Source organism: Mustela putorius, unplaced genomic scaffold, assembly GCF_011764305.1.
Source record: "Mustela putorius furo isolate JIRA1106 unplaced genomic scaffold, ASM1176430v1.1 tig00004041_pilon_pilon_pilon, whole genome shotgun sequence".
NCBI lineage: Eukaryota > Metazoa > Chordata > Mammalia > Carnivora > Mustelidae > Mustela > Mustela putorius.
In genome coordinates, this window is record NW_025422176.1 from 3083412 (window position 1) to 3109204 (window position 25793).

Here is a 25793-nt window from a genome sequence, read left to right on the forward strand (position 1 = left end):
CATAAGCCCAGTAAGTATCTTTATGATTATGCTTTATTTTTTATGGTATTAGTAATTGTTTTTTAATTTTTTAAAATTTACTTTATAGTGGTCACAATTTATTTAAAATACAAACTCTTTGTCCTGCTATTCAACTTTTTAAAACAATTTCACACAGGAGCACCTGGGTGGCTCAGTTGGTTAAGTGTCTGCCTTCAGCTCAGGTCATGATCCTGGGGTCCTGGGATAGGGATCCACATCAGGCTCCCTGCTCAGCAGAGAGCTCTTTCTCTTTCTCAATCTCTCAAATGAATAGAATCTTTTAATAAAAAAAAAATAAAAATAAAAACTTCACATGTATGGATTGTTTACCTAATGGATAGACACAATACATATTATAATATTTTCAGTTACACAGATATGTAATTTAATAAAATGCAATGATAGCATAGGCCTGCATTTTAAAAAATTATTTATTTAATTTAAATTCAATTAATTAATATATAATGCATTATTTGTTTCAGGGGTACAGGTCTGTGATTCATCAGTCTTATATAATACCCAGTGCTCATTAATAACACATGCTCTCCCCAGTGTCCATAGCCCAATTACCCCATCCCCCCTTCCTTCTCCTGTCCAGCAACCCTCAGTTTATTTCCTGAAATTAAGAGTCTCTTATGGCTCATCTCTCCTTCTTGTCTTGTCTTATTTCATTTTTTCCCCTCTCTTCCCCTATGGTCCTCTGTTTTGTTTCTTAAATTCCAGGTGTACTTTAGTCTGCTTATTATATGAAACCTGATATGACTTCCACTAGAATTGAAGCCCAGCAGAACTCTGGTTGAGAGATGTGGTATGGTCAGGGATTTCTGCTCGTCTTCTGGGGAAAGGATCCATGGCACTGGGACTGATACATGCTTGACTGGGAAGGGCAGTCTCACCACAGCACTGGGACTTATTGTAAGCAAATTAGGCAGCATGCTTGTGTAGGTGTTGCAATGCTTCCTGAAGGTGGTTGTGTATTTATGATGAGGGGCAGGGGGGTTAAATAGTACCAGCCAGTTCCTTTGTCTCCCAGAGAGATATTTCTGTTAAAGTTACCTCTCAGGGAAGCACTCTGAGAAGAGCAAATTATCTCCCCCCACCATGTGTCAGGTGTTTTTCAGATCATTGTTTCTATGTTCCAGGAGCGGCATAGTGCCTTCATGGCTCTATACTAGCCAAACATGCTGACTTCTAAAACTCCAGGCTTTAAGCCCTGATGGTTGCAAGAACTCACCAAAATCGTACCCTCTCATTTTCCCAGCCATGGCTTTAGGAAAATGTTTGCCTTGTGCATTCCCTTATGCTCTACTCTCTCTCACTCTTCTTTGTGACCACAGCTCCCTCCCCTTCATAGCATCAGTGATCTATTTCTCCCCTAAACCGATCTCCACACTTCCTACCTTCTATCATGTGACTCTTCTCTCCCTTTAGTTGTGGAGTTTGTTCTGTCAGTCTTCAGGTTGATTTTTGGAGTATTTAGAATTATTTGATAGTTATCCAGTTGTGTTCTTGGGAGTAGATGAGCCTAGCATCCTCCTATCCTGCCGCCATCTTCTCTTAGGGTTGGTTTTTCTAAGGTTTCTTTCCTTGGCTTGCAAATGTCCACCTTTTGGCTGTGTCCCCACATGGTCTTCACTATGTGCATGTGCACTCCTTGTGTCTTTTTGTATGTTCAAATATCTTCTTCTTAAAAAGCATACCAGTCAGAATGGATTAGGGCATACCCTAGCTACTTCATTTTAATTTTATCACCTCTTTGAAGGCCCTATTTCCCCAGTTTGAGTTACATAATTAGAAAACAGGAATTTTCTGGGGGGTACGGAAGGAAAATGAACCCTGAACAAACTGTATCTAACACTTACAAGTAGTAAGCAGCAGGTAATGAAGAAGATGATGAAATCCCACAGTAGAGCAGAAAGCCAGTACACAGGGACAGAAACCCCACTCAAAAGTTGGATGTGCTTTGCTTTAGTGACTCGTTCAGTCACTGTCAGGAGAGAAAAGCCACTGATTAAAAGAGCCATGCCAAAGTGTATATATAAGGCCACCTGGACTCCATCCGATAATCTACAGAAGGGAAAAAAGTAGATATATCAGGAAATCAATATAGCAGAAAACATAAATTTCTACCAATAGCTATTTTTAATCATGTAAATGTAATCATGTAAGATAGGAGAGATACATTTAAAATATCAAATTGTAGGGGTACCTGGGTGGCTCAGTTGGCTAAGCATCTGCCTTTGGCTCAGGTCATGATCCTGGGGTCTTGGGATCTAGCCTTGATCCCAAGGAGAGTCTGTTTCTCCCTCTCCCTTGACCCTCCCCCTTGCTTCTGTTCTTGCTCTCTCTCACTCCCTCAAATAAATAAATAAATCTTTAATAAATAAAGAAGATATGGTCCACATATACTATGGAGTATTAGCCTCCATCAGAAAGGATGAATACCCAACTTTTGTATCAACATGGGCGGGACTGGAAGAGATTATGCTGAGTAAAATAAGTATAGAGAGTCAATTATCATATGGTTTCACTTACTTGTGGAGCATAAGGAATAACACGGAGGACATGGGGAAATGGAGGGGAGAAGGGATTTGGGGGAAATTGGAGGGGGAGATGAACCATGAGAGAGACTGTGGACACTGAGAAAAAACTGAGGGTTTTGGAGGGGGGTGGGGGGTTGGGTGAGCCTGGTGGTGGGTATTAAGGAGGGCATGTATTGTAGGGAGCACTGGGTGTGGTGCATATACAATGAATTCTGGAACACTGAAAAGAAATAAAAAAGGAAAAAAAAAGAATATGTGAGATACACACACACACACACACACACACACACAATGAAATACTACTTAGCCTTAAAAATAAGATCTTGCCATTTGCAACAACACAAATGGACCTCAAGGGCATTATGCCTAAATGAAATAAATCAGACAGAAATAATATAATATAATATACCAAAAAGAAAAAAGAAATAGCAAATTTCAATAAAAAGAATAACTTACGTTCCACTTTGTTTTTTATCCTTAAAGTGTGGCTGAGGTTTATTGAAGACGGTTATGGAAGCATTAGAGCCAGCAATTGTCATGAGAAGAATATTGTCTAATATTGCCAGGGTCAGAGATGGTGAATGATATGCCTGATTGTTGAAAAGACCAGTAAGAATTATTTTGTTTGTCTTCACCTCAATGGAAAATGCGACAATGCACAAGTGAATACAATCTTCATTTTCCATTAAGTATTTCAGTAGGTCACCTAAGATGAGGAAATAACATTGGTCAGGTTACCCAGGAAGAAATCATCTACAATATATGTTGGGAAAAGGAACAAATAATTTTACTTTGTTCTCATCCCTTTCAAGTTTCTTTTGATTATTTCAAACATTTGTTATTCTCTTCAAACATTTAATCATTAAATTCCAAGCTCTCTCATTTCCTAGTCTATGACCTAGATTGCTACTTCACTGAGAAAACACAGGCAACATGGTATAGATTTTCTTAACGTATCTATCTTTTGTTTTTAAAGATTTTTTTTTTTTTTTACTTATGAGAGAGAGAGCATGAATGGGGAGGAGGGAGAAGCAGGCTCCCGGCCAAGGACCCTGGGATCATGACCTGAGCCAAAGGTAGATGCATAACTGACTGAACCACCCAGGCTCTCCTAATATACCTTAAAAACATCCGTAAGTATTTCTACTTATAGATCTTATTGCTTAAAGCAGAAAATAAAACCACGAAAACTTAAAAAGCTGGATTAAATAAATAAGAAATCACCTCTTTGAAAGAGATATCTAAAAAAGCAAATGTTGATCATTTGGGGGATAAGCCCTTAGAAGGACTGAAATGCACTGAATTGAGCCAAACATTCCAAACCCTATTTTTCTTTAAGGCATTTTAGATTTATAAGTGATGGAATGCACTGGTAAATCCTCAAGCTTTCAGTGGCTATACTGTAAGAGTGAGTAAGATATAGGTCAGTTCATATAAAAATTTCAACCCAGTCTCAAGGCACTTAAATCCCTAATTGGATTTAGATCTTCCCTTAAACTCAGTGCCTTTTAGGAGTTAAATTAAGCTTCCTCTGGAGAAGAGGATCTCAAGTACAGTCTACATAATTTTCATACATACATCTGGCATTCAATTAAAAAATTACTAGGTATACCAAAAAACAGAACCAAGAAAAAGCACAGATTATAGAAATAGATCTACATATAAACTAGATATAAGAGACAGAATACTTCAGAGAACTGGAGTCCATAGAAAATATCAAATATTTATGTTAGAATTGAAAAATATAAACATCAATTATGATTAAGAAATGGGAGGTTGGACACAAATGAAGAGTAGACAGGAAACGGGAAGACAGGTTAATTAGAAAATACTCCGCTAGTGAGATACCACCTCCCACCAGTCAGAATGGGTAAAATTAACAGGTCAGGAAAAGATAGGTGTTGGCCAGGACACAGAGAAAGGGGAACCCTCCTACACTATTGGTGGGAATGCAAGCTAGTATAGCCACTCCAGAAAACAGTATGGAGGTTCCTCAAATAGTTGAAAATAGAGCTACCCTATGACCCATCAATAGCACTACTGGGTATTTACCCTAAAGATACAAATGTAGTGACTTGATGGGGCATGTGCACCCCAATGTTCATAGCAGCAATGTTCACAATAGCCAAAATATGGAAAGAGACCAGATGTCCATCAACAGATGAATGGATAAAGATGTGGTATGTATGTGTGTATGTGTGTGTGTGTGTATAAAATGAAATATTATGCAGCCATCAACCCCCTCCCTCCAAAATCTGGCCATTTGCTATGGCGTCGATGAAACTAAAGGATATTATGCTAAACAAAATAAGTCAATCAGAGAAAGACAATTATCATATAATCTCACTGACATGAGAAGTTTGAGAAATACAGAGGATCATAGGGAAGGGAGGGAAAAATGAAACAAGAGAGGGAGACAACGTATAAGAGACTCTTAGGGTTCCTGGGTGGCTCAGTTGGTAAGTGACTGCCTTCAGCTCAGGTCATGATCCCAGAGTCCTTCGATCGAGTCCCGCATAAGGCTGCTGGCTCCATGGGGAGTCTGCTTCTCCCTCTGATCTTCTACCCTCTCATGCTCTCTCTCACTCTCTCTCTCAAATAAATAAATAAAATCTTAAAGAAAGAGAGAGAGACTCTTAATCTCAAATTGAGGGTTCCTGGAATGGAGGGGGATGGGAGGGATGGGGTGGCTGGGTGATGGACACTGGGGAAGGTATGTGCTGTGGTGATTGCTGTGAATTGTTTGAGACTGATGAATCACAGACCTGTACACCTGAAACAAATAATACGTTATATGTTAATAAAAAATAAAAAATAAAGTAAATACTCAGCTAAGGGGTGCTTGGGTGGCTCAGTCTTTAAGTGTCTGCCTTCAGCTCAGGTCATGATCCCAGAGTCCTGGGATTGAGCCCCACATCAGGCTTCCTGCTCCATGGGAAGCCTGCTTCTCCTTCTCCCACTCCCCCTGCTTGTGTTCCCTCTCTCACTGTGTCTCTCTCTGTCAGGTAAATAAATACATTCTTTAAAAAAAAAGAAATGCTCAGCTAAAAGCACAGTGAGAAAGAGAATGGGAAACAAAGATAAAACATAATTTACCAATATTAAAAATGACTTAGGGGAAATCACTACAGATACTGAAGACATCAAAACCGTAACAAAGGAATACTGTGAACAACTCTACAAACATAATTTGACAATTTAGATGAAATAGAACACTTTCTCAAAACACACAAACTACAACAGCTCTCTCAATATACGTCATTTGAATAATTGTAATTCTTAAGGAAATTTAACTCATAAATTAAAAATTCCTCCCAAAGGAATCTCCAGATCCAGATGTTTTCACTTGATCTTAGCCAAAAGGCTGAGAAGCAATTGGGTCTAGATGTTTTCACTGGAGAATTCTACAGAATATTTAAGGAAGAATCAACATTTATATAATATCTTTCAGAAAATACAGGACGAGGGAACATTTCTGAATTCATTTTATCAAGTTAGTATTACTCTGATAGAAAAATCATAAAAGACAATATCAAGAAAAAGGAAAATTAAAGACTGATATCTTTCACATAAATAATGTAACACCCCTTAACAAAATATTAGCAAATAAAATTCATTAATATATAGAAAGAATTACAACTATGGTCAAGTGGGGTCTATTCCAGGGATTCAAGGCTATCTCAATATTTAAAACTCAGCCAGTGTTATTCACCATATTCACTTCAGGCTGAAGTAGAAAAATCATTAATAATCATATAAATTTATACAAAAAATTTTGACAAAACTTAGTAATCATTCGTGAGAAAGCTGTGGAAAAAAAGGTTATAGAGCTAATCTTCCACACTTTTATACAGAACATCTAAAAAATCTCTACAGCTAAGATTATACTTTTGATGAAAGACTGCATACTTTCCCCCCTAAAACTGAGAACAAGGGAAAAATGCCCATTCTCACCACCCTGATTTAGTACTGTGCTGGAGGTTCAACCCAGTGCAATAAAGCATAAATAGGGAATAAAGGCATACAGATAATAAAAGAAGAGGTGAAATGCTTTTATTTGCAGGTGAGATGACTGTTTATGTAGAAAATCCAAAGAAATTCACACAAAACATTTTTAAACTAATATGTGAGTTCATCAAAGTTGCAAGTTACAAAATAAAGATATAAAAATCAATTATTTTCTATGCATTAGAATAGCCAACCATATGGATGCCAAAATTAAGAACACAATGCCATTTATATTTACTCAAGAAATACTTGGGTGTAAATTTAGCAAAACATGTACAAGACATGTGTGATGAAAAGTACACAGCATTGATGAAAGAAAGAAGTTCTTAATTAATGGAATTCTAAATAAATCAGTTGTGTTCATGGATTGAACATGGATTGTGTTCATAGTAAAGATGTCATTTCTCCCCAAATTGATATACAGATTCAATAAAATCCTATCAAAATTCTAACAAAAATGTTTTGTATTTATAGACAAGCTTATTCTAAAATTGAAATGGAAAAACAAAGGAACTAAGCAACTTTAGAAAACAAGAAAAAAGCAGGAGGAATTGGTCTACTGGATAAGACTATTTAAATATACACTCATTGTGAGCCAGGAACTGGGATCTAGAGATATAAAAGAAGTTGTGGCCTCTCCATAATTAGTTTGAGAGATGCATGAAGGAAGTGCTACTGTAATTCAGTGAGATAAATTCCAAAAAAGAGGCATTCATCTAAATTGAGGATGAAGAGGAAATGTAAACTTCTGTTTGGGAGGGCAGATGGCATTTTCAGTTATTATAAGCTCATATCCTTTCTAAAGCACAAACCCACTTATTTTATGGCTCTGCTTAAAGAGTTAGCAGTGATTTCCCCAGTGTTAATGCATGTACTATGTGAGAAGAAAGCTACAGATGAGATATTATCTAGAAATCTATTTTCCCATTAATAAGCATTCTTTTTTAAGACTTATTTATTTGGGGGGGCAGAGGGAGAAGGGAAGAGAATCTCAAGCAGACTCCACTCTGAGTATGGAGCCCCACACAACCATGAGATCACAATCTGATCCGAAACCAAGTGTGGATGCTCAACCCACTGTGCCCCCAAAACATTTTCTTATAGTTTGGGGAAAAGAGAGAGCAAGTTATAAAGGATTTCTTGCTCTATCTTTATCCTAAAAAAATCAGTTAAAAAAGGCATGCAGGTGGGAATAGAAACCATATAAAATTAGTAGAATTCAGTTATGCAAGGTTCTGTAACTAAGATAATGAGGGCACAACTTAGAAAAGTACATGTAGGGCACCTGGGTGATTCAGTGGGTTAAGCTGCTGCCTTTGGCTCAGGACATGATCTCAGGGTCCTGGGATCGAGACCCGCATCAGGCTCTCTGCCCTGCAGGGAGCCTTCTTCCCTCTCTCTCTCTCTCTCTGTCTGCCTCTCTGCCTACTTGTGATCTCTGTCTGTCAAATAAATAAATAAAATCTTTAAAAACAAAAAAAGAAAATTACATGTAAGCTTCTTAAAACAAAGTAAGATTGGTTAAGCCTAAGTATTATCTGCCTATGTCTAGATAATTTCTAGCTAATGAATGAAACAATAACAATTGAAAATGGATATCAGTGTGGCTACTGTATTATTCTATTGCACTTAGTCTCATTATCAATATAACAAACATATTCAGTTAGTCATTTCACTTTTTAAAATAAGCAGTATACTGTAATATTTAAAAAAATAATGATTTTATCCTTTATCCTCTGTCCTTTTGTTTGACCCTGGTTAACAAATGCTTACTTACTATTTATAGTGGAGAATAATAGGGACAATTACTTGTAGTCAGCCAATCTATTACCTGTAGGTTGTAGAATCAGTATTATAAGGAACAATAATTTCTAAAATGTATTTTCACAATAGAACCTTAATGAGAGGAAAAAAAGAACCACACAGGTTTGCCAGTAATGCATGCTGTTTGCTAACTCAGAAGAACACTGTTCATCAGGTGGCAGTTAAAAAGAATATATATATATGGTATATATATATATATATTATATATATATATATATATGGTATCTAGGAGGAAATGATGACTTGAAAGAGAATAGACTTTATGATCAGAGAGGTAATGTGATGCAGTGAGTGATATGCAGACATCAGGTAGAACAGGTTAAATTCAAGTCTCTGTATTTACTACATATCTGATTTAGTGCAAATTTCTGAGTTTCCTTAAATGTCAGTGCTCCTCATTTAACTGGTGTCCGTAATAAAAATACCTACTAAATCGGGGTGATTGCTCAGATTAAATGATATACAGGTAAAATACTTAGCTGGGTTCTTGCCAAAAACAAATGCTCAGTAAATGTAAATTTTTATTATTACTATCTTAAAAATAAATGTATTCAGAGGAGCTATCACATTGAGTATTTATACTGAGCTAATAAACATCCGACCTTCTTTGCAAATCATACAACCAGATCTTCATCTAAAAGCAGCAGTCTTTTATACCTAATGAGTCTTACCTTGTACTTCCTTAAGCGTGTGTTTGTGAGACTCTAGCATACTCCCAAGATGTTTTAGGAAAATCAGGGTCAAATTAGAATTCCCAGAAACAGAAAAAGGCACAATTGTTCGACCATATTGATCCAAATCCATTTGTCTGGGCTTTTCATCATTATTATGTAAAAACTTATCAGCCTTTGAGAGAAAAGTAAAGGAACCTAGAAGTGCCAGGATCTGTAGCAAAATCAGTTTCCAATTCCGCCAACTGAACATTGCCCTTTTTATGAACAGGGCACGGAACTGCTGGTGACAGAGGGAATACTAAAGAAGGAAGCAAGAAACATAATATTACAATATTCATGGACACAAACAGATCATTCATGATCAAATTCGTTAAGATGAATGAACACTCTGGAATTTTATGTACAAGACATATAAAATTTATCTAAATAAATACTGAGAATAGAATCTAAGCACAGTATGATATTACATAAGAGTATGATCAGTCTTTTCCTTATATGGCAGGAGTCAAAAAACCATGACGTGTTTATGTAAATCAAGTTTCCTGGAACACAGCTATACCCATTCATTTCTGTGTTGTCTATGGTTGTTTTTGTGCTACAAGGACAGGATAGAGGGATTGCAAGAGAGACCATGTAGCCACCCCCACTTTACATATCTATTATTCCCTTATGTTAAGTTTGGTGACCTCTGTTGTAAGGTATTAAAGAGTGTTTAAGTCTGCCTTTTCATATAACACACCTGAAATCGCAACAGGATGATTTTCCCCAGACTCCTAACACTAGAGAAAACCAGGCTTCTTTATAGGATGAAGAACTAATTAGAAGGGGAAGAAAAGAAATGCTAGGCAACTCATAGGGACTTCCTGTGCTGAGGACTGCACTCATTAGGGAAAGACACCTTATGCATTATCAATTCCCATTGCAAAAACTTATAATATTGGGCATGTTTGATTACCAAAAATCATGCTGTTTCCAGTTCACTCCAGCTTCAGTGAACTACCAAATTTCTGGGTTAGCAATTTGGGAAAAAAAAAAAAAAAAAAAGAATTCTAAGACATTAAAAAAAAACAAAAACAAAAAACCCTGAGGAATAGCAATGGTGAGAGTGAGAGCTGAGATTTTTGCCTAGACTTCACTGCTTCTGTGTTGGGAAATTAATTAGGTTATATGGTACAGACTGCTCCCTGTCCGGAGGGCGCAGTGGTTCAAAACTCCACAGTACCTTTGTTCAAATAGTAAACAAAAATGTACTTCCTGTGCCCTAATCAAGTAAATATACATCAGGTTTCTTAGCAAAGGCCCTTACCCCAGTATTAAACATAATAGCAGGGATTTCATTCATGGTAGAAAAATTGCTTGGCATACTCCAATTCTGGTTCTTAACTGAGACTTCACTCATCACAGAGGGAGGTGGAGTTTGGGTAGCTTGGATACCTGTTTGTGAATCTTCCAGATTACTGACTCTACATTAAAAAAAAAAAATAGCACAAATCATTTAATTTCAACTCTACCCTCATAATATCTTGTTTAGAGAATGTGAGTTAACAACATTCAACTCAGAAGGCTCTGGGTTTGCTTACTGACTTGGCAGGGGCATTATATGGAGGCCACTCTGGTAGAGAAGTGGTTCCCAAACACCAGTCACAGGACTGCTGGCAGACCATAGTAAGGCTAAGAAAATTAGGGCAAAGCTATTGAATGTTTCATTAAGTAGAACTGATTCGAGTTAAAGATTAACATCTAAATCCTACTTCGGATAAACCAAAATACTTGTTATTTTTAAAAAATGATAGTGGTGTTTTTTTCCAGGGTTATTACCATTAAAAAAAAAAAATCACGTCAGTTCTCTTACCTCTCCACACCTCTTAAATGTCTAATGTGTGACTGTGAGTTTGGGGAGTTTAAAAAAGGGACCAAGATGTGGTTCTTTCTCCCCAAGGGTTTTTATTTTCCCTATGCATCCCTTGCTCACCTAAAAAAGACTTCTTCCATGGTAGTAATAGAGGCACCAAAGCTAGCAATGCCTAAGTCATATTGTCTCTTTTCCAGATCAGTAAATAGAGCTTCAAAGCTAGAATATGAATAGAAAAAAAAAATAAGGGGAAGGGAAAGTGAGAAGGGGAGGAATAAAAGTTAGTACCAAATCAGAAGATTTTCATATTATTCTGAACTGATTCCCCTTCAGCAGCGGGGGCAGTGTAGCTCATTCTTCACTTCGGTTCTTAATACAGAAACAAGTAAACTGCTCTTGTGCATTGTTTCTCACCCTAGTTCTTGAAAACACATAATTTTGGTCTTCTAATCAACTACCGAGAGACTCTATATGCTAATAACTCTAGCTAGCTCATGTGAATTATCACACACATATAAATGCTATGGTTCTTATTATTCAGTAAGTTTTTAAAAAGATTATTCAAATTAACAGGAGAAAAAAGCCACTCACATAGACAATGGAGAAGGTGCAGTAGAAATGGGAGGCATAGACAGAATCAAGTGATTCAATAGTCAAGAAAAACCATGGAATTTGAGCCAGATGCAGAGTAGAGACATCAAGATGTTTAAATAATAGTTTCCCTGGGAAGAATTTACATACTTCACATTTATAACATGACCTTTTCCAAAAACCTCTAGGTCTCAAAACCATCAAATATATTTTTCAGTGAGGACCATGTAAACTATGTATGCACACTCTCAATGTTGGAGGAATTCAAAATTCCCTCTTTTGGAAGACCAAAATTTCTTCCATATTCAAACTTAAATTATTTTCCACTTAATTCTATTTAGTTTTGCACATTAGTTCTAAACTTACACCATTAATTATATAGAACAGGTATAATCTACCCACATGACAGTGCTTCACATGTTTTAAGCCCATTTTCTTCATTCCCAATGCTTGGCTTTTCAATCAGGATTCACACATTTTCTCTCTTTTTCTTTGATTTTAGTTAAGAAGTTAATTTGTGCATCTTATAAAATTTAGAAATGAATGTACAAAAATATAAATATCACAATATCATGCCTCGTAGATATCTACACTAATACACTAATTAATTAATTAATTAATACACTAATATTTTGGCATATTTATTTATTTTTGTTTCCTTTGGCTTTATACAATATATGACAAAATTAAACTGTATGAGGCCTTACAATCCACAACTATAGCACTAAGTAGAGATAAATATCCATTAACAGCTTAATGAATACATTCATTCTGGTATGATACTATGAAAGAGAAAGATGTAGTAAAGTGCAGATTTCCCCTCGAGTTATCTGAAAAATGGGAAGTCCTAAAAGTCTTACCATAAACCATTGACCAAAAATGCAGTAAGTAAACAAAAGAAGATTCAGAACATTATTATGATAGGATTTCATTTCTGTTAAGTTATAAAACTAGGGGCACCTGGGTGTTTCAGGGGGGTAAAGCCTCTGTCTTCAGCTCAGGACATGGTCCCAGGGTCCTGGGATCGAGGCCCACATCGGGCTCTCTGCTCAGCAGGGAGCCTGCTTCCGCCTCTCTCTCTGCCTGCCTCTCTGCCTACTTGTGATTGCTGTCTATCAAATAAATAAATAAAAAATCCTTAAAAAATAAAGTTATAAAACTAATTATTATTATTGTATCCGTATCAATATATGTATGTGATATCATAGTTTAAGCACATATTTAGCTTAGTAAAAAGAAGATCACTCATTTTCCAAAGCAGTTTTACCATTTTATATTTCTATCAGCAATGAGATCCATTTACTCATATATTATAAGCTGTCTTTTTAGTTTCAGCAATTCTTGTGGGTGTGTAGTGCTAATATACTGGTTGGTCTCTTTATTTTTTGAAGGTTTCCTCATAGGGAAGAATTTTTGGCATAGTAGTTCTCTTTTAGTAGTTCTCTTTTCTGCTTAAGTATTGGTCAGATTTTTATTAGTTGATCAGGAATTTCACATCATTTTATCTCATTTTCCTATCCTCCAAACTGCTCTACATTTAGTGCCCTCTTTAATTTGATTGAGACTATATAGCAGAGAATTTCTGAATTTCCATATTGGGAAATTATTTTCAAAGTAGGCATTTCTTATTATTTCTTAGATTAGTGCTTTTATTTCAAAATTCAGTATCTTTTCTACAGCCCATTCTTTTTCCTGCTCATCCTTAGAAAGAGATTGATATTTATTCAGGACTGACTTAAAATCATATAAAACATATGGAGGTAATTCTGTACAAGACCAAAATGAGTTTTTGCATGATTTAGTGATTTATTAGTTATCATTCAAGGTTTTGGGGTATGTGTGTGTGTTTTGCTCTGAATCAACCATGGGAACATCAGTGTCAACTTCTCAAGTTTAAAATTAGAATGAGATTGGCACATCTCTAGTTTTCTAACTGTCTTGTGTTTTAAACCAACAGTATCACCATGACTATTTGATTTAATCTCTCTTGATTTACTACTGATTTAATCTTACTATTTGGTATAATCTTTCTAAATTTAAGAATCATCTTGTAAACAGAGTCACTTTGAAAAAGGTAAAATTAAGTACATTTTATTTTCTTCCTTTATTTGTTGCAAAATTATTTCACTTGAACTAACATTTATTCCTCTGCAGTCACTTCATAGTGATGTGAGTGTCTCATATGCACTTCATTACAGCTTGGAAACTTGAACTTCTTTACAGCTGTGAGAAGCACACTGAAAATTTCTCCCTTTCTCCCTGTTTGTTCTTGTATTTTAAATTAAAAGATCATTCTCTTTGGTTGAAAGATTGAATCAAAACAGGAGTTGAAAATTTGTCTTTACTTGATGCCGACAGTGAAGCTTCCTTTCCTTGAAATTCTTGGTGACAATATTTTAGTCTTTTCTCATTTCCAGGTCCCAACCTCAAAATCTCATGCCTTTAAGACAAGTCAAGGCCAAACTACAGGAAGGTTATCAGGACACTTCCAAAGTGGCCTTGCATAACAATTATCTAGATCTATCATGTATACATTTAATTTCTCTTCTTTTTCTTCCTGGCTAATATGCTGGATTATCTCAAATACTAGAGCTCTTTCTACTATACCAAATACATACTTGTAACCCTCATACATCTTTCCAACTTCACTGCTTAGGAGCTAAACCTGCTCAAAACACCCCAAATTAATATTAAATGAACCGCTTTTTAAATCCTTTGAATAACAGATTGGGATGATAAAATTCCTGATGATATTCTGTATCAACTCTATTACTTATCTTTGTTTATTGAATTTTAGCTGTCATTCTATTTTTTTCAACTTTGGGATCTGTGTTCAGAATTTCATTTTTGAAGCTTCCAAACAATCTTGGGTTATGTTATAGAAATTTGCTTTTCTATATATCTTATGTATATTCTATATAATGTTAGCTTCTAAGTCTACCAAGATCCTTTCTTCTTTTCTGTCCTGAAGTTCACCACAATGATGTAAATTTCCCATAAAACATCTTCTTCTTTTTTTTTTTTGCCTTCAACCAACATTTTCTTGATTAGCAGATTTAGATTTATAGTATTAGTTTGTTTTTAATTACCTCTGTTCCTCCCCCTGCCATCTTTCTAAGAGGTAATTGTTGGCAACAAACCTTAGAGACACATCAGTAGACTTGCTTTGAGGTGAATGAAATATCTGTTGTGTGTCTATACTTGAATTACTCTCTTTACCATGTTATCTTGCTTAAACCTTGTACCAGGAATAGTACATTTCCTCCTTTTAATTTGTAGGTGCTTCATAAAATGGTATTTGTTTCTTTCTTCTATTGCCACCCACTGGTTTCCCTTTATATTTACAGTCTCTAATTCATGAATTTTAAATATATAAATATTTCCTATGTAACACTATTCTGGTAATTCTTTTACATCTCTGCATATCACTTCCATTCACTCCACTCCCCAGGCAACATTCTAAACTTAAGCTTCATTCCAACAAGTCTCAGCATTGTTTTACAGCAAGTTACAATACTGTTTTAAAATTTCAAGAGTACTTTCCTTGTGAGAGACATTCAATGAATCAGAATACAGATATATGCAACTAAAATGCTTATTCTCTTCCTTATTATTTATTTAAATTTGTAAATTAACCCATACTAGAATAATATCTTGCAAAAAGTTACTGTTCAATTACTATCAGTTATAAAAATCTTAGCTGGAATAAAAATCACCAAGAATTCAACCATCATTTCATTTTTTTTCATATTATATTCTGAAAAAAAATAGATTCATAGTGATTTCTTTTCCTTCAAATTGTTTTTTTCCATTTCTTAGTTTAAAGTATCTCCCTATTAGGGGTACCTGGTTGGCTCAGTCAATTAAGCACCCAGCTCTTGATCTTAGCTCAGGTCTTGATCTCAAGGTTGTGAGTTCAAATCCTGTGTTGGGGTCCATGCTGGATGTGGAGCTGACTTTTTAAAAAATTGTGTTTTGTTTTTTTTTAAATAAAACATCTCCCTGTTAGAAAAACACATTCTTGCCTCATTTCATGACTTCCAAGTTTATTCTGGAGTCAGTGCATCATTATATGGCCCAGTAATCTAAAATTAATAGTTCACCTCTTGGATCTTCTTCCTTTTCCTGTTCTCTTAAGCCCCAATGATTAGTAAGAATAGATGATAAAGACCGTCTGCTTTCAAATATGAAGATATGATAAAATATAAAGAAGATACTATAACTATGATGATAAAAGACATCATCTGCTTCAGAATACTTTCATTTCCTCTTTTAGACATTCTTTGAGAATGTCATTTGTGTCCATATGAATGAGGATAGGCAGATAGTGTGATAAGTTTAAGCAAGTGCTTTAACTTTATGTCTCCTTCAGAGAGACTCTGCAGCTTCACATGGACAACAACTATCACAATGGGCCAAAACACCCATTTGGTTCCCAACTTTTCTGAATGAGTCAACTACCATGTATCGCTGAAGATACGTATCTAGAATTTTATTTCTAATTCTCCATGATATTTAATTCACTCATTTCAGCTTATAGCTAGAATCTTGATTCCATTCTGCTGCTTGATCACACTATTCTATGCTGCTGCTTCTCAAGAACTTTCAAATTTACTAAATGAACAATGTTGACAGGATGCAGTTCCTTTTCCTTCTTTTTCTGCTTTTTGAAACATTCCTCCTTTTCCTAGAAAAGAGGGCATTAAAATCCTTCATATTCTTCTGGAATATGACAACTGGCTTGAGGAAATACTACAACTACCTACTTATATATTAGAAAAAGATAAAAATATTATACTCTCAAAGTCACTGATGAGTATACTTAGTTTTGATTTCCCTTTATCAGCATGGTTATCTTAGGTAGAGTTATTATTCTTTGTGACTACCTTTGATGAAAAACTGGGCTAGTGAGAGCAAACTGCCTTTTTATTTTTTTAAAGATTTTATTTATTTATTTGACAGACAGAGATCACAAGCAGGCAGAGAGGCAGGCAGAGAGAGAGGAGGAAGCAGGCTCCCCGCCGAGCAGAGAGCCCGATGTGGGACTCGATCCCAGGACCCTGAGATCATGACCTGAGCCGAAGGCAGAGGCTTAACCCTCTGAGCCACCCAGGCACCCCGCAAGCTGCCTTTTTAAACTGAGTTCCCATCACCTTGGCTTCAAGAGCCACCACTAAAATCATTTTCATCTCATTTATATTTCTGTTCACTTTACTCACCAATTTTGGTGCCACCAAAACATACAATCAGTAATAACCAATTAAAACCAGGAATCTATAGCCAAATGTGGCATCCTTCTTTTCAGTGAAAGTGATAGCAATGACTGGAGTTCTGGCTTGTTAAATAAACTCTATTTACTAAGACTGAAGATGCCTGGGAAAGCAATAATGATATCTGGTTATCTAAACATTAATCATTTTGCATTCTCTGGACTCATACCTGTGGGTGTACTCTTTGGGTAGAATAAAAGATACTTCTTTATTAACATTCTTCTCCAAAGTGGCTGTTGGTATATAATACTGAAGCAATTTGGAGATTTCTTCAACATTACAGTGAGCTTCCTTCACCATGACAATGTGGTATCCCACACCTGAGAAAATCCATTTAGAAGAACAAATGAAACAATTTTGTATTTCCAATATTCTTGGGAGACCATAGTTGGCTTTCCATGTTTTAGGTGAGCTAGAAGAAGATAAAGCATGTTAATCATATGACTGTAAGTCTAAGAAGTCTAATTAGTACTTCTTTCATAATTTCATTAATTTTCTTAGGGACTAATAGAACAGAGATGGAAAAAAAATCTGGTTTTTTTTTTTGGAAAAAAAAACATATATTTGGGAAACTTCCATATATTTGGAAAAAATAATATGGCCTTTTATTCTATTGACATTGAGATCTGAGAAGACAAGGTTAATATTCATTAAACAGATATCTATTTGGAGCCTATTATAAGTAAGGCAGTAAATTAATCAGATAAAAGTCCCTTCCATTGGATATCTGAGAAATCTTTCCAAAGTATTCTCCACATCCACCAGATGCACTATACTTGTCTTGCAAAGCTGGAGAAAAGTGTAAGAAGTAGGAAAAAAATGTCTCCAGGGCACTCCAGAACTTTGTGGAAAACATTGCAATGGTACTCTGACAGCTCAGGACAGAAAAAGAGCTGAGAGAAACACATCTGTGGTACATTAGCCCTTCACTGCAATGGCCCTTTGAAGGTTAGAGAGAGGGCAGCAGGGTAGACAGAAAACCTTTAAGGTAAAGAAAATAGTGCAGAAATGGAAATCAAAGAGCATCTGTTAGATACAAAAAGCTGGGAACTGGACTATAGCTTAAAGAGATCTCATGATCTCATTCATGTACAGATCCCAACCTCTGCTAAGAGCAAAATCCTGATCCTATTACTAAAACATTTGAAGACTGTGATGGAGAGAATCTATACATAGGTGTAATACATCCCAGTATTTGCTCAAATATAGATTATAGTGACTAAGTCTTCCATAATAGTGGCATAACAGACCAGGGTATACCATTTTCTGGGATAAATATCAATTACTTTAGTCCCATATTATTATATTCCAAATTTAATCATTTAAAAAAACAAGCAAGGAAACTAGAAAATAGAAACCTAAATGTGATGGAAAAAAATAGAGAAGCAGAAATAGAAATGTTTTCCAAACAAAGGAAAAATATTATCTCCAAAATATGACTATATTAAATGGAGATCTACATAATTTACCTGACAGAGTTTAAAATAACATTATAAAGATACTCACCAAGGTCAGGATACCAACACATGAACAAAGTGAGAATTTCAACAAAGAAACAAAGTATAAGAAGTACCAAAAAGAAGTCATAGAGCTAAAGAATATAGTAACTAAAATGAAAAATTCATTAAAGGGGTTCAAATGTGGACTACATAAAGTGGACAAAAGGATAAGTGACCTCAAAGTCAAGTCACTGGAAACTGTTCACTCAGAGGAACAAAAAGAAAAAAAAATGAAAAAAGAATAAATAAAGCCCAAGAGACTTAGAGTATCACTAAGTAGAGCAATATATACAATATGGGAGTCCCATAATGGAGGGAGGGAGAGAGGGAGGAGAAAGAGGAGGAGCTAGAAAGTTTATTCAAAGAAATAATGGCTGAAAACTTCCCAACCAAGGAAAGGAAATGGACATTCAGAGACACACATGCAAAGGATCTAAACAAGATGAATCCAAAGATATCTATAATAAGATACATTATAAATCAAATAGTAAAAAGTCAAAGACAAAGAGAAGATTTTAAAAGCAGCAAGGGAAAAGCAAGTTGTTACATACAAGGGATTGCTCATTAGACAGCAATTATCAGCAGAAATTTTGAAGGCTAGAGGGCATAACGAGATATATTTAAAGTGCTGAAAGAAAAAATACCAACCAAGAGTACTCTATTTGGTAAAACTATCCTTCAAAAATGAAGGATTTACTAAAGTAAATATTATTACTAAAACATGTTAACAAAAAATAAGATATTCAATGCACAATTACACAATACAAATATATATGTGTGCCATCAACAACTAAAATGTTGTGAGGGAAGTAAAGAGAACAGTTTTTTGTATGCAATGGAGTTTAAGTTATCAGCTTATAACATGAAGTTATATTTTATGTTAGTTCCATGATAACCACAAAGAAAATATGTCTAGAAATTACACAAAACAAAGAAATCAAAGCATATCAATACCAAAAAAATCAGTAAAAAAGAAATGAAGACAGCAAGACAGGAAAAGAAGGACACAGAATTATAAGACAAAGAGAACACAATTAACAAAGGAGCACTTCCCTATAAAAATCTGTATTAAATATAAACAGATTAAACTCTCCAAACAAAAAGACAGAACAAATGAATAGATTTAATGAAAAAAGTAAGATCTACTCCTACAAGAAAACACTGGGTAAAATCTTATTGACATTGGTCCTGGCAATGATGTTTTTTGGATATGAAACCAGAAGCATAGCAAAGAAAAGAAAAAATAGACAAGTGTGTCCACAACAAACTAAAAAGAGGATGGGGGTGCCTGGGTGGCTCAGTCTGTTTGGTATCCAATTCTTGGCTTCAGCTCAGGCCAGGATCTCATGGTTGTGGGACTGAGCCCTGAGTCAGGCTATGTGCTCAGTGGAGAGTCTGCTTGAAGATTCCCTCCCTCTGCATCTCCCTCCAATCACTATCTCTCTCTCTCTCTAAAATAAATCAATAAATCTTTTTTAAAAAATTAAATAAAAAGATTCTGAATGACAAAGGAAACAACAAAATGGAAGGCAAACTACAGAATAAAAGAAAATGCTTGCAAACCAAAAATTCCTAGGTGAAAACACAGGATGTAATTTCTTTGATATTGACTATAGAAACATTTTTCTAGCTGGGTCTCCTCTGGCAAGGGAAACAAAAGCAAAATTAAACTATTGAGACTACATCAAACCTAGCTTTTGTGCAGGGAAGGAAATTGTTAACAAAACAGAAAGACAGCATTGTGAGTGGGAGAAGATATTTGTAAATGATATCAAATAAAGGAATAACATTCACAATATACAAAGAAATTATACAACTCAACACCAAAGACCAAATAATCCAATTTAAAAACAGGCAGAAGACATGAACAGACATTTCTCCAAAGACATATAGAAGGCTAATTGATACATGAAAATGTGCTCAACATCACTCATCATCAGGGAATTACAAATCAGAACCATAAGGAGGTATCACTTCACACCTGTCAGAATGGCTAAAACCACATCTTCTTTACCCATTCATCTGTTGAAGGGCATCTTGGCTCCTTCCACAGTTTGACTATAGTTGACATTGCTGCTATGAACATTGGGGTGCATGTTTACCTTCTTTCCTTTATATCTGTATCTTTGGAGTAGATACCTAGAAGTGCATTGTTGGGTCATAGGGTGTCTCTATTTTTAACCTCTTTTTTTTTTAATTTTTTTATTTTTTATAAACATATATTTTTATCCCCAGGGGTACAGGTCTGTGAATCACCAGGTTTACACACTTCACAGCACTCACCAAAGCACATACCCTCCCCAATGTCCATAATCCTACTCCCTTCTCCCAAACCCCCTTCCCCCAGCAACCCTCAGTTTGTTTTGTGAGATTAAGAGTCACTTATGGTTTGTCACCCTCCCAATCCCATCTTGTTTCATTTATTCTTCTCCTACCCACTTAAGCCCCCATGTTGCATCACTACTTCCTCATATCAGGGAGATCATATGATAGTTGTCTTTCTCTGCTTGACTTATTTCGCTAAGCATGATACGCTCTAGTTCCATCCATGTTGTCACAAATGGCAAGATTTCATTTCTTTTGATGGCTGCATAACTTCTTGAGGAAGCTCCATACTGTTTTCCAGAGTGGCTGTACCAGCTTGCATTCCCACCAACAAAGTAAGAGGGTTTCCCTTTTTCCATATCCTTGCCAACATTTGTTATTCCCTGTCTTGTTAATTTTGGCCATTCTAACTGGTGTAAGGTGGTATCTCATTATGGTCTTCATTTGTATTTCCCTGATGACTAGTGATGTTGAACACTTTTTCATGTGTCTCCTAGCCATTTGTATGTCTTCTCTGGAGAAGTGTCTGTTCATGTCTTCTGCCCATATTTTGACTGGATTGCTTTTTGGGTGTTGACTGGATTGTTTTTTTTTTGATCACAGATACCAGTCCTTTATCTATAATGTCCTTTGCAAATATCTTCTGCCATTCTGTGGCCTGCCTCTTAGTTGTTGGGTTTTTTTTTTTTTTAAGATTTTTATTTATTTATTAGAGAGAGACACAGCAAGAGAGGGAAGACAAGCAGGGTGAGTGGGAGAGGGAGAAGCAGGCTTCCCACTGAGCAGGGAGCCCAATGTGGGGTTCCATCCCAGGACCCTGGGATCATGACCTGAGCCAAAGACAGACACTTAACGCCTAAGCCACCAGGGACCCTTGCCTCTTAGTTTTGTTGACTGGTTCCTTTCCAGTACACACATACAATTCAGCCATCAGAAAGGATGAATATTCGCCATTAGCATCAACATAGATGGAACTGGAGAGGATTATGCTAAATGAAGTAAGTCAAGCAGAGAAAGACAATTATCATAAGGTTTCACTCATATGTGGAACATAAGCAATAGCACAGAGGAGCATAGGGGAAGGCGGGGGAATCTGAAGGAGGAGAAACCAGAGAGGGAGATGAACCATGAGAGACTATGCTCATGGGAAACAAACAGAGTTTCAGAGGGTAGGGGTCAGGGGAGGGGGTAACAGGGTGATGGGTATTAAGGAGGGCATGTGTTGTGATGAGCACTGGGTGTTATAAGTAACTAATGAATCATTGAACACTATGTCAAAAACATATGTACTATACCATGGCTAACTGAACATAATAATGAAAAAAAGAATGGCTAAAACTGTAATACAAGAAATAATAGATGATGGTGAGGATGCGGAGAAAAAAGAACCCTCTGGACTGTTGGCAGAAATGGAAACTGATGGAACCACTGTGGAACACATTGTGAAGATTCCTCAAAAAATTAAAAGTAGAACTACTATACGATCCAGTAATTCCACTACAGGGTATTTACTCAAAGAACACAAACATGCCAATTCAAAAAGATATATGCACCCCTATGTTTATTGCAGCATTATTTACCAGAGCTGAGTTATGGAAGCAACCTAAGTGTCCACTCACTGATGAACAAATCAAGAAGATGTGGTAAATATACACAATGGAATATTATGTAGCCATAAAAATGAAATCCTTCCATGTGTAACAACATGGCTAGACCTAGATGGTATCATGCTAAGTGAAATAAATCAGACAAAGACAAATACTGAATAATTTCACTTACATGTAGAATCTTAAAAAAAAAAAAAAACACAAAGACAAAACAGACTCAAAGATACAAGAAACAAACTTTGTCAGTTACCAGAAACAGAAGGGGTTGGAGGCCATGCAAATAAGTAAGGGGGATTAAGAGGAGTAAACTCCTGGATACAAAATAAATAAGCGATGCAGATATAATATACAGCATGGGAAATACAGTCAATAATATTGTAATAACTTTGTATGGTTACAGATTGTAACTAGACTTATCATGAGGATCACTCTGTAATAATATATTTATTACAATTATAATATATTTATTAAATTTTATATTTATAAAATACTGAATCACTATGAGGTACACCTGAAAATAATAGGACACTGTATGTCAATTATACTTCCATACTAAAAATAAATAAACTATGATCATTACTTCAAAGCCCCAATAGAAAGAGGAAATCATAGAAGTTTTGGGGAGACAGACAAAAAATTATGGAAATTATATTAGAATAATATTACTAAATATCAATATTCATGAAGATTATGTTAGAAGAATATTGAGATATCAATACCCAAAAAATAATCAAAGGGAAAGAGACCGTATATTTTTTTCAGGAAAACTGAAGAGCCACAGCACCGCAGGGATCCCTCGACCATGATGGCTATGCGATCACCCAGAAAGTCAGCTTCATCCATGTAGTGGGTGGTCAATAAGATGGTACGATCCTGTTTATACTGCTGAAGGACATCCCAGGTGGCCCTCCTTGAGGCTGGGTCCATGCCAGAGGTTGGCTCATCAAGTATCACCACCTGAAGACCAGAAGAACAATTTCATAACCATTAAACATTATGTACTAGTGTCACTAAGATCTTACCACTTATGGGGGTTACTCTGGTTTTGTTTTTCAGTCACTTGTTCAATTAAGCTAAGATAACAAGTTTAGACTAAAACTGAATTAGGAATGCTAGAATAATTCTAAACTTGTGAAAAATTTATTACAATAATTTGATAATGTGAATTCTACATGGGATTTAATTTGTAAGGTTCCTTTTAGTGTTAGATTTTCATCAGCTCTCAGGTTTTTGTTGGCTAAATTTTTTAGACTAGCTTCATTGGGGATACATTCTTAGTACCCCCACATTTTTTTTTTTTACCTTGGAACCCCCTAGAAGTGCTATGATCATGGAGAGTCTGCGCTTCATTCCTCCACTCAGTGAACATGAAAATTCATTACGCTTATCTAGAAGGTTAAAAGCAGCCAGCATATGATCAATTTCCAGAAGACGTGTCTTTCGAGGTATTCCTTTTACCTACAAAGAGAAGCCAGAATTTACAGGGTGTTTCCAGCTTTTTCCTTAGAAAAACTTTATACAAAAGTTATATATTTTCTTATATTATTTCTGTAGTGTCTTCTTTCCTTAGCCTGTCTTTATATTTAAAGGAGAATTAATAAAAAATCAGTTTTTGAACTTTCTAAAAATAAGGATATTGATAGTTGGGAATCTACCTAAAGTACATCAGTAGAGTGGGGAAAAAGGAACATATCTTTATTGGCTTACCACACAATAGAAATAAAGGTGTTCTGACACGGTCAAGTAATTAAACAACAAGTTTTGTTGAGGACACAAGCCCAGGCTTTTCCTGATCTGTACCATCTGCTGTGAAATGTCATATCCATTAATATAGACCTCTCCACTGGTAGCAGGATAGAGACCTAGGGATCAAGCAGAAAACATAATAATACCTTAGCTTTCATGAGGGAACATGACAACAAACTTTTCATTAAAAACTTAAATTTGAAATCTATATATGGATTATTTGTTAGAATTAGCAATATCTCTCAGAAGAAAATTCCATAAAATACCAATTGTATTTGAGGTGATGAGATTAAAAATATTTAATTTTTATTTTTATTTGATTAACTGCATGTTCTAATAGTCAATGAATATGAGTACAAATCACTCAGGTATATAAAAGTAATAGAGTTTGTTTTATTAGAATTTAACAGCATTGCCATCAGCTATGTGACATTTATGAATTGTGTAAGGATCATACACTGACCTAGACTATGGTAAACTCTTTAATTAAAACTTGAAAATGCACATAATAAAACTGTTAGAAGAATTGAAATTCTAGTCAGGGGAGATAACACATAATAACCTAAAATAGTTTCAAAATATTTGTATAATTTTTATCCATAGCTCTCATAATTATTGATGAAGTTTAAAGAAGAATATCATTTCAAATCCAGTAACTCATTAATCCTACTTTGCACTTACTGAGGTAAGCATTGAGTATTGTATAGAATTGTGAAATCCCTATGTTTTACACCTGAAACTAACATAATATTGTATGTCAGTTATACTTCATTATAAAAAAAAAAAACATGACCAAGAGGATAAATACGTTCAGAAATATCCATCCAACATGATGTCTCACATTATCCCTGTTGTGCAGCAGTTCCCTCTATTGTCATGTTTATTCCAGAAGTTTTCATTTTTAATAATGCAATCTAATTTTAGATGTACTGAAATGAGACTGTTTAGCTGATAAGCCCCCTTTGACTTATTTCTGTAGTTTAGTGATTTTAGTTTATTTCTGATTTTAGTGATTTGAATCCTCTGTTTTTTGTTTCTTCATTTTTTTTTTTTTCCTTGTCAGTATAGCTGAAGGTATGTCACTTTAATTGATCTTTTCAAAGACTAACTTTTGGTTTCATTAATACCCCTACTTCCTTCTTTTTTCTTGCTTTGGATTTATATGGCTATTCTTTTTTAAGTCTCTTAAGGTGGACAGATTGTTTAACAGAACTTTTTAATGTAGGAATTTAGAGCTATTAGTTTCCCTCTAAGCACTGCTTTGGCTGCATCTCATTAGTTTTGTATGTTATGTCATTTTCATTCATGTCGAATATTTCTTCATTTTCTTTGTAATTTCTTCTTTCACTATTAGTATTTAGAAGTATGTTGTTTAATTTCCACAAATATGTGAATTTATCATTTCTTCCTGTTGTAAATTTATAATTTTACTCCAATGTAATCAGTGACTACACTTTGTGTCATTTCAATCTTTTAAATTTATTCAGGCTTTTTTGGTGGCCCAATGTATAGTCTACTATAGAGAATATTCTACATGTGGTTGAGAACAACATAGATTTTGCTGTTGTTAGATGAAATGTGTATAGATACTTACAAGATCTATTTTGTATGTATTTTTTTAAAAGATTTTATTTATTTATTTGTCAGAGAGCGAGCGAGCAAGAGCGAGCACAGGCAGACAGAGTGGAAGGCAGAGTCAGAGGGAGAAGCAGGCTCCCTGCGGAGCAAGGAGCCCGATGCGGGACTCGATCCCAGGGCGCTGGGATCATGACCTGAGCTGAAGGCAGCTGCTTAACCAACTGAGCCACCCAGGCGTCCCATGTATGTAATATT

General features: G+C 35.4%; 1 protein-coding gene across 1 annotated transcript in view; it reads right to left on the bottom strand.

Moving 5' to 3' along the window:
* The window catches only part of LOC101693766 (phospholipid-transporting ATPase ABCA3-like), a 119333-nt gene that overhangs the window by 40398 nt on the left and 53142 nt on the right, over window positions 1-25793 (bottom strand). The window contains exons 13-21 of the mRNA XM_004780131.2: window positions 23922-24076; window positions 23517-23672; window positions 22961-23171; window positions 16953-17103; window positions 11043-11141; window positions 10377-10533; window positions 9068-9368; window positions 3021-3270; window positions 1884-2088 (exon numbers count right to left, since the gene is read on the bottom strand). Of these exons, the coding sequence (XP_004780188.1) occupies window positions 1884-2088; window positions 3021-3270; window positions 9068-9368; window positions 10377-10533; window positions 11043-11141; window positions 16953-17103; window positions 22961-23171; window positions 23517-23672; window positions 23922-24076 (1685 nt within the window). The remainder of the gene's footprint in view (window positions 1-1883; window positions 2089-3020; window positions 3271-9067; window positions 9369-10376; window positions 10534-11042; window positions 11142-16952; window positions 17104-22960; window positions 23172-23516; window positions 23673-23921; window positions 24077-25793) is intronic.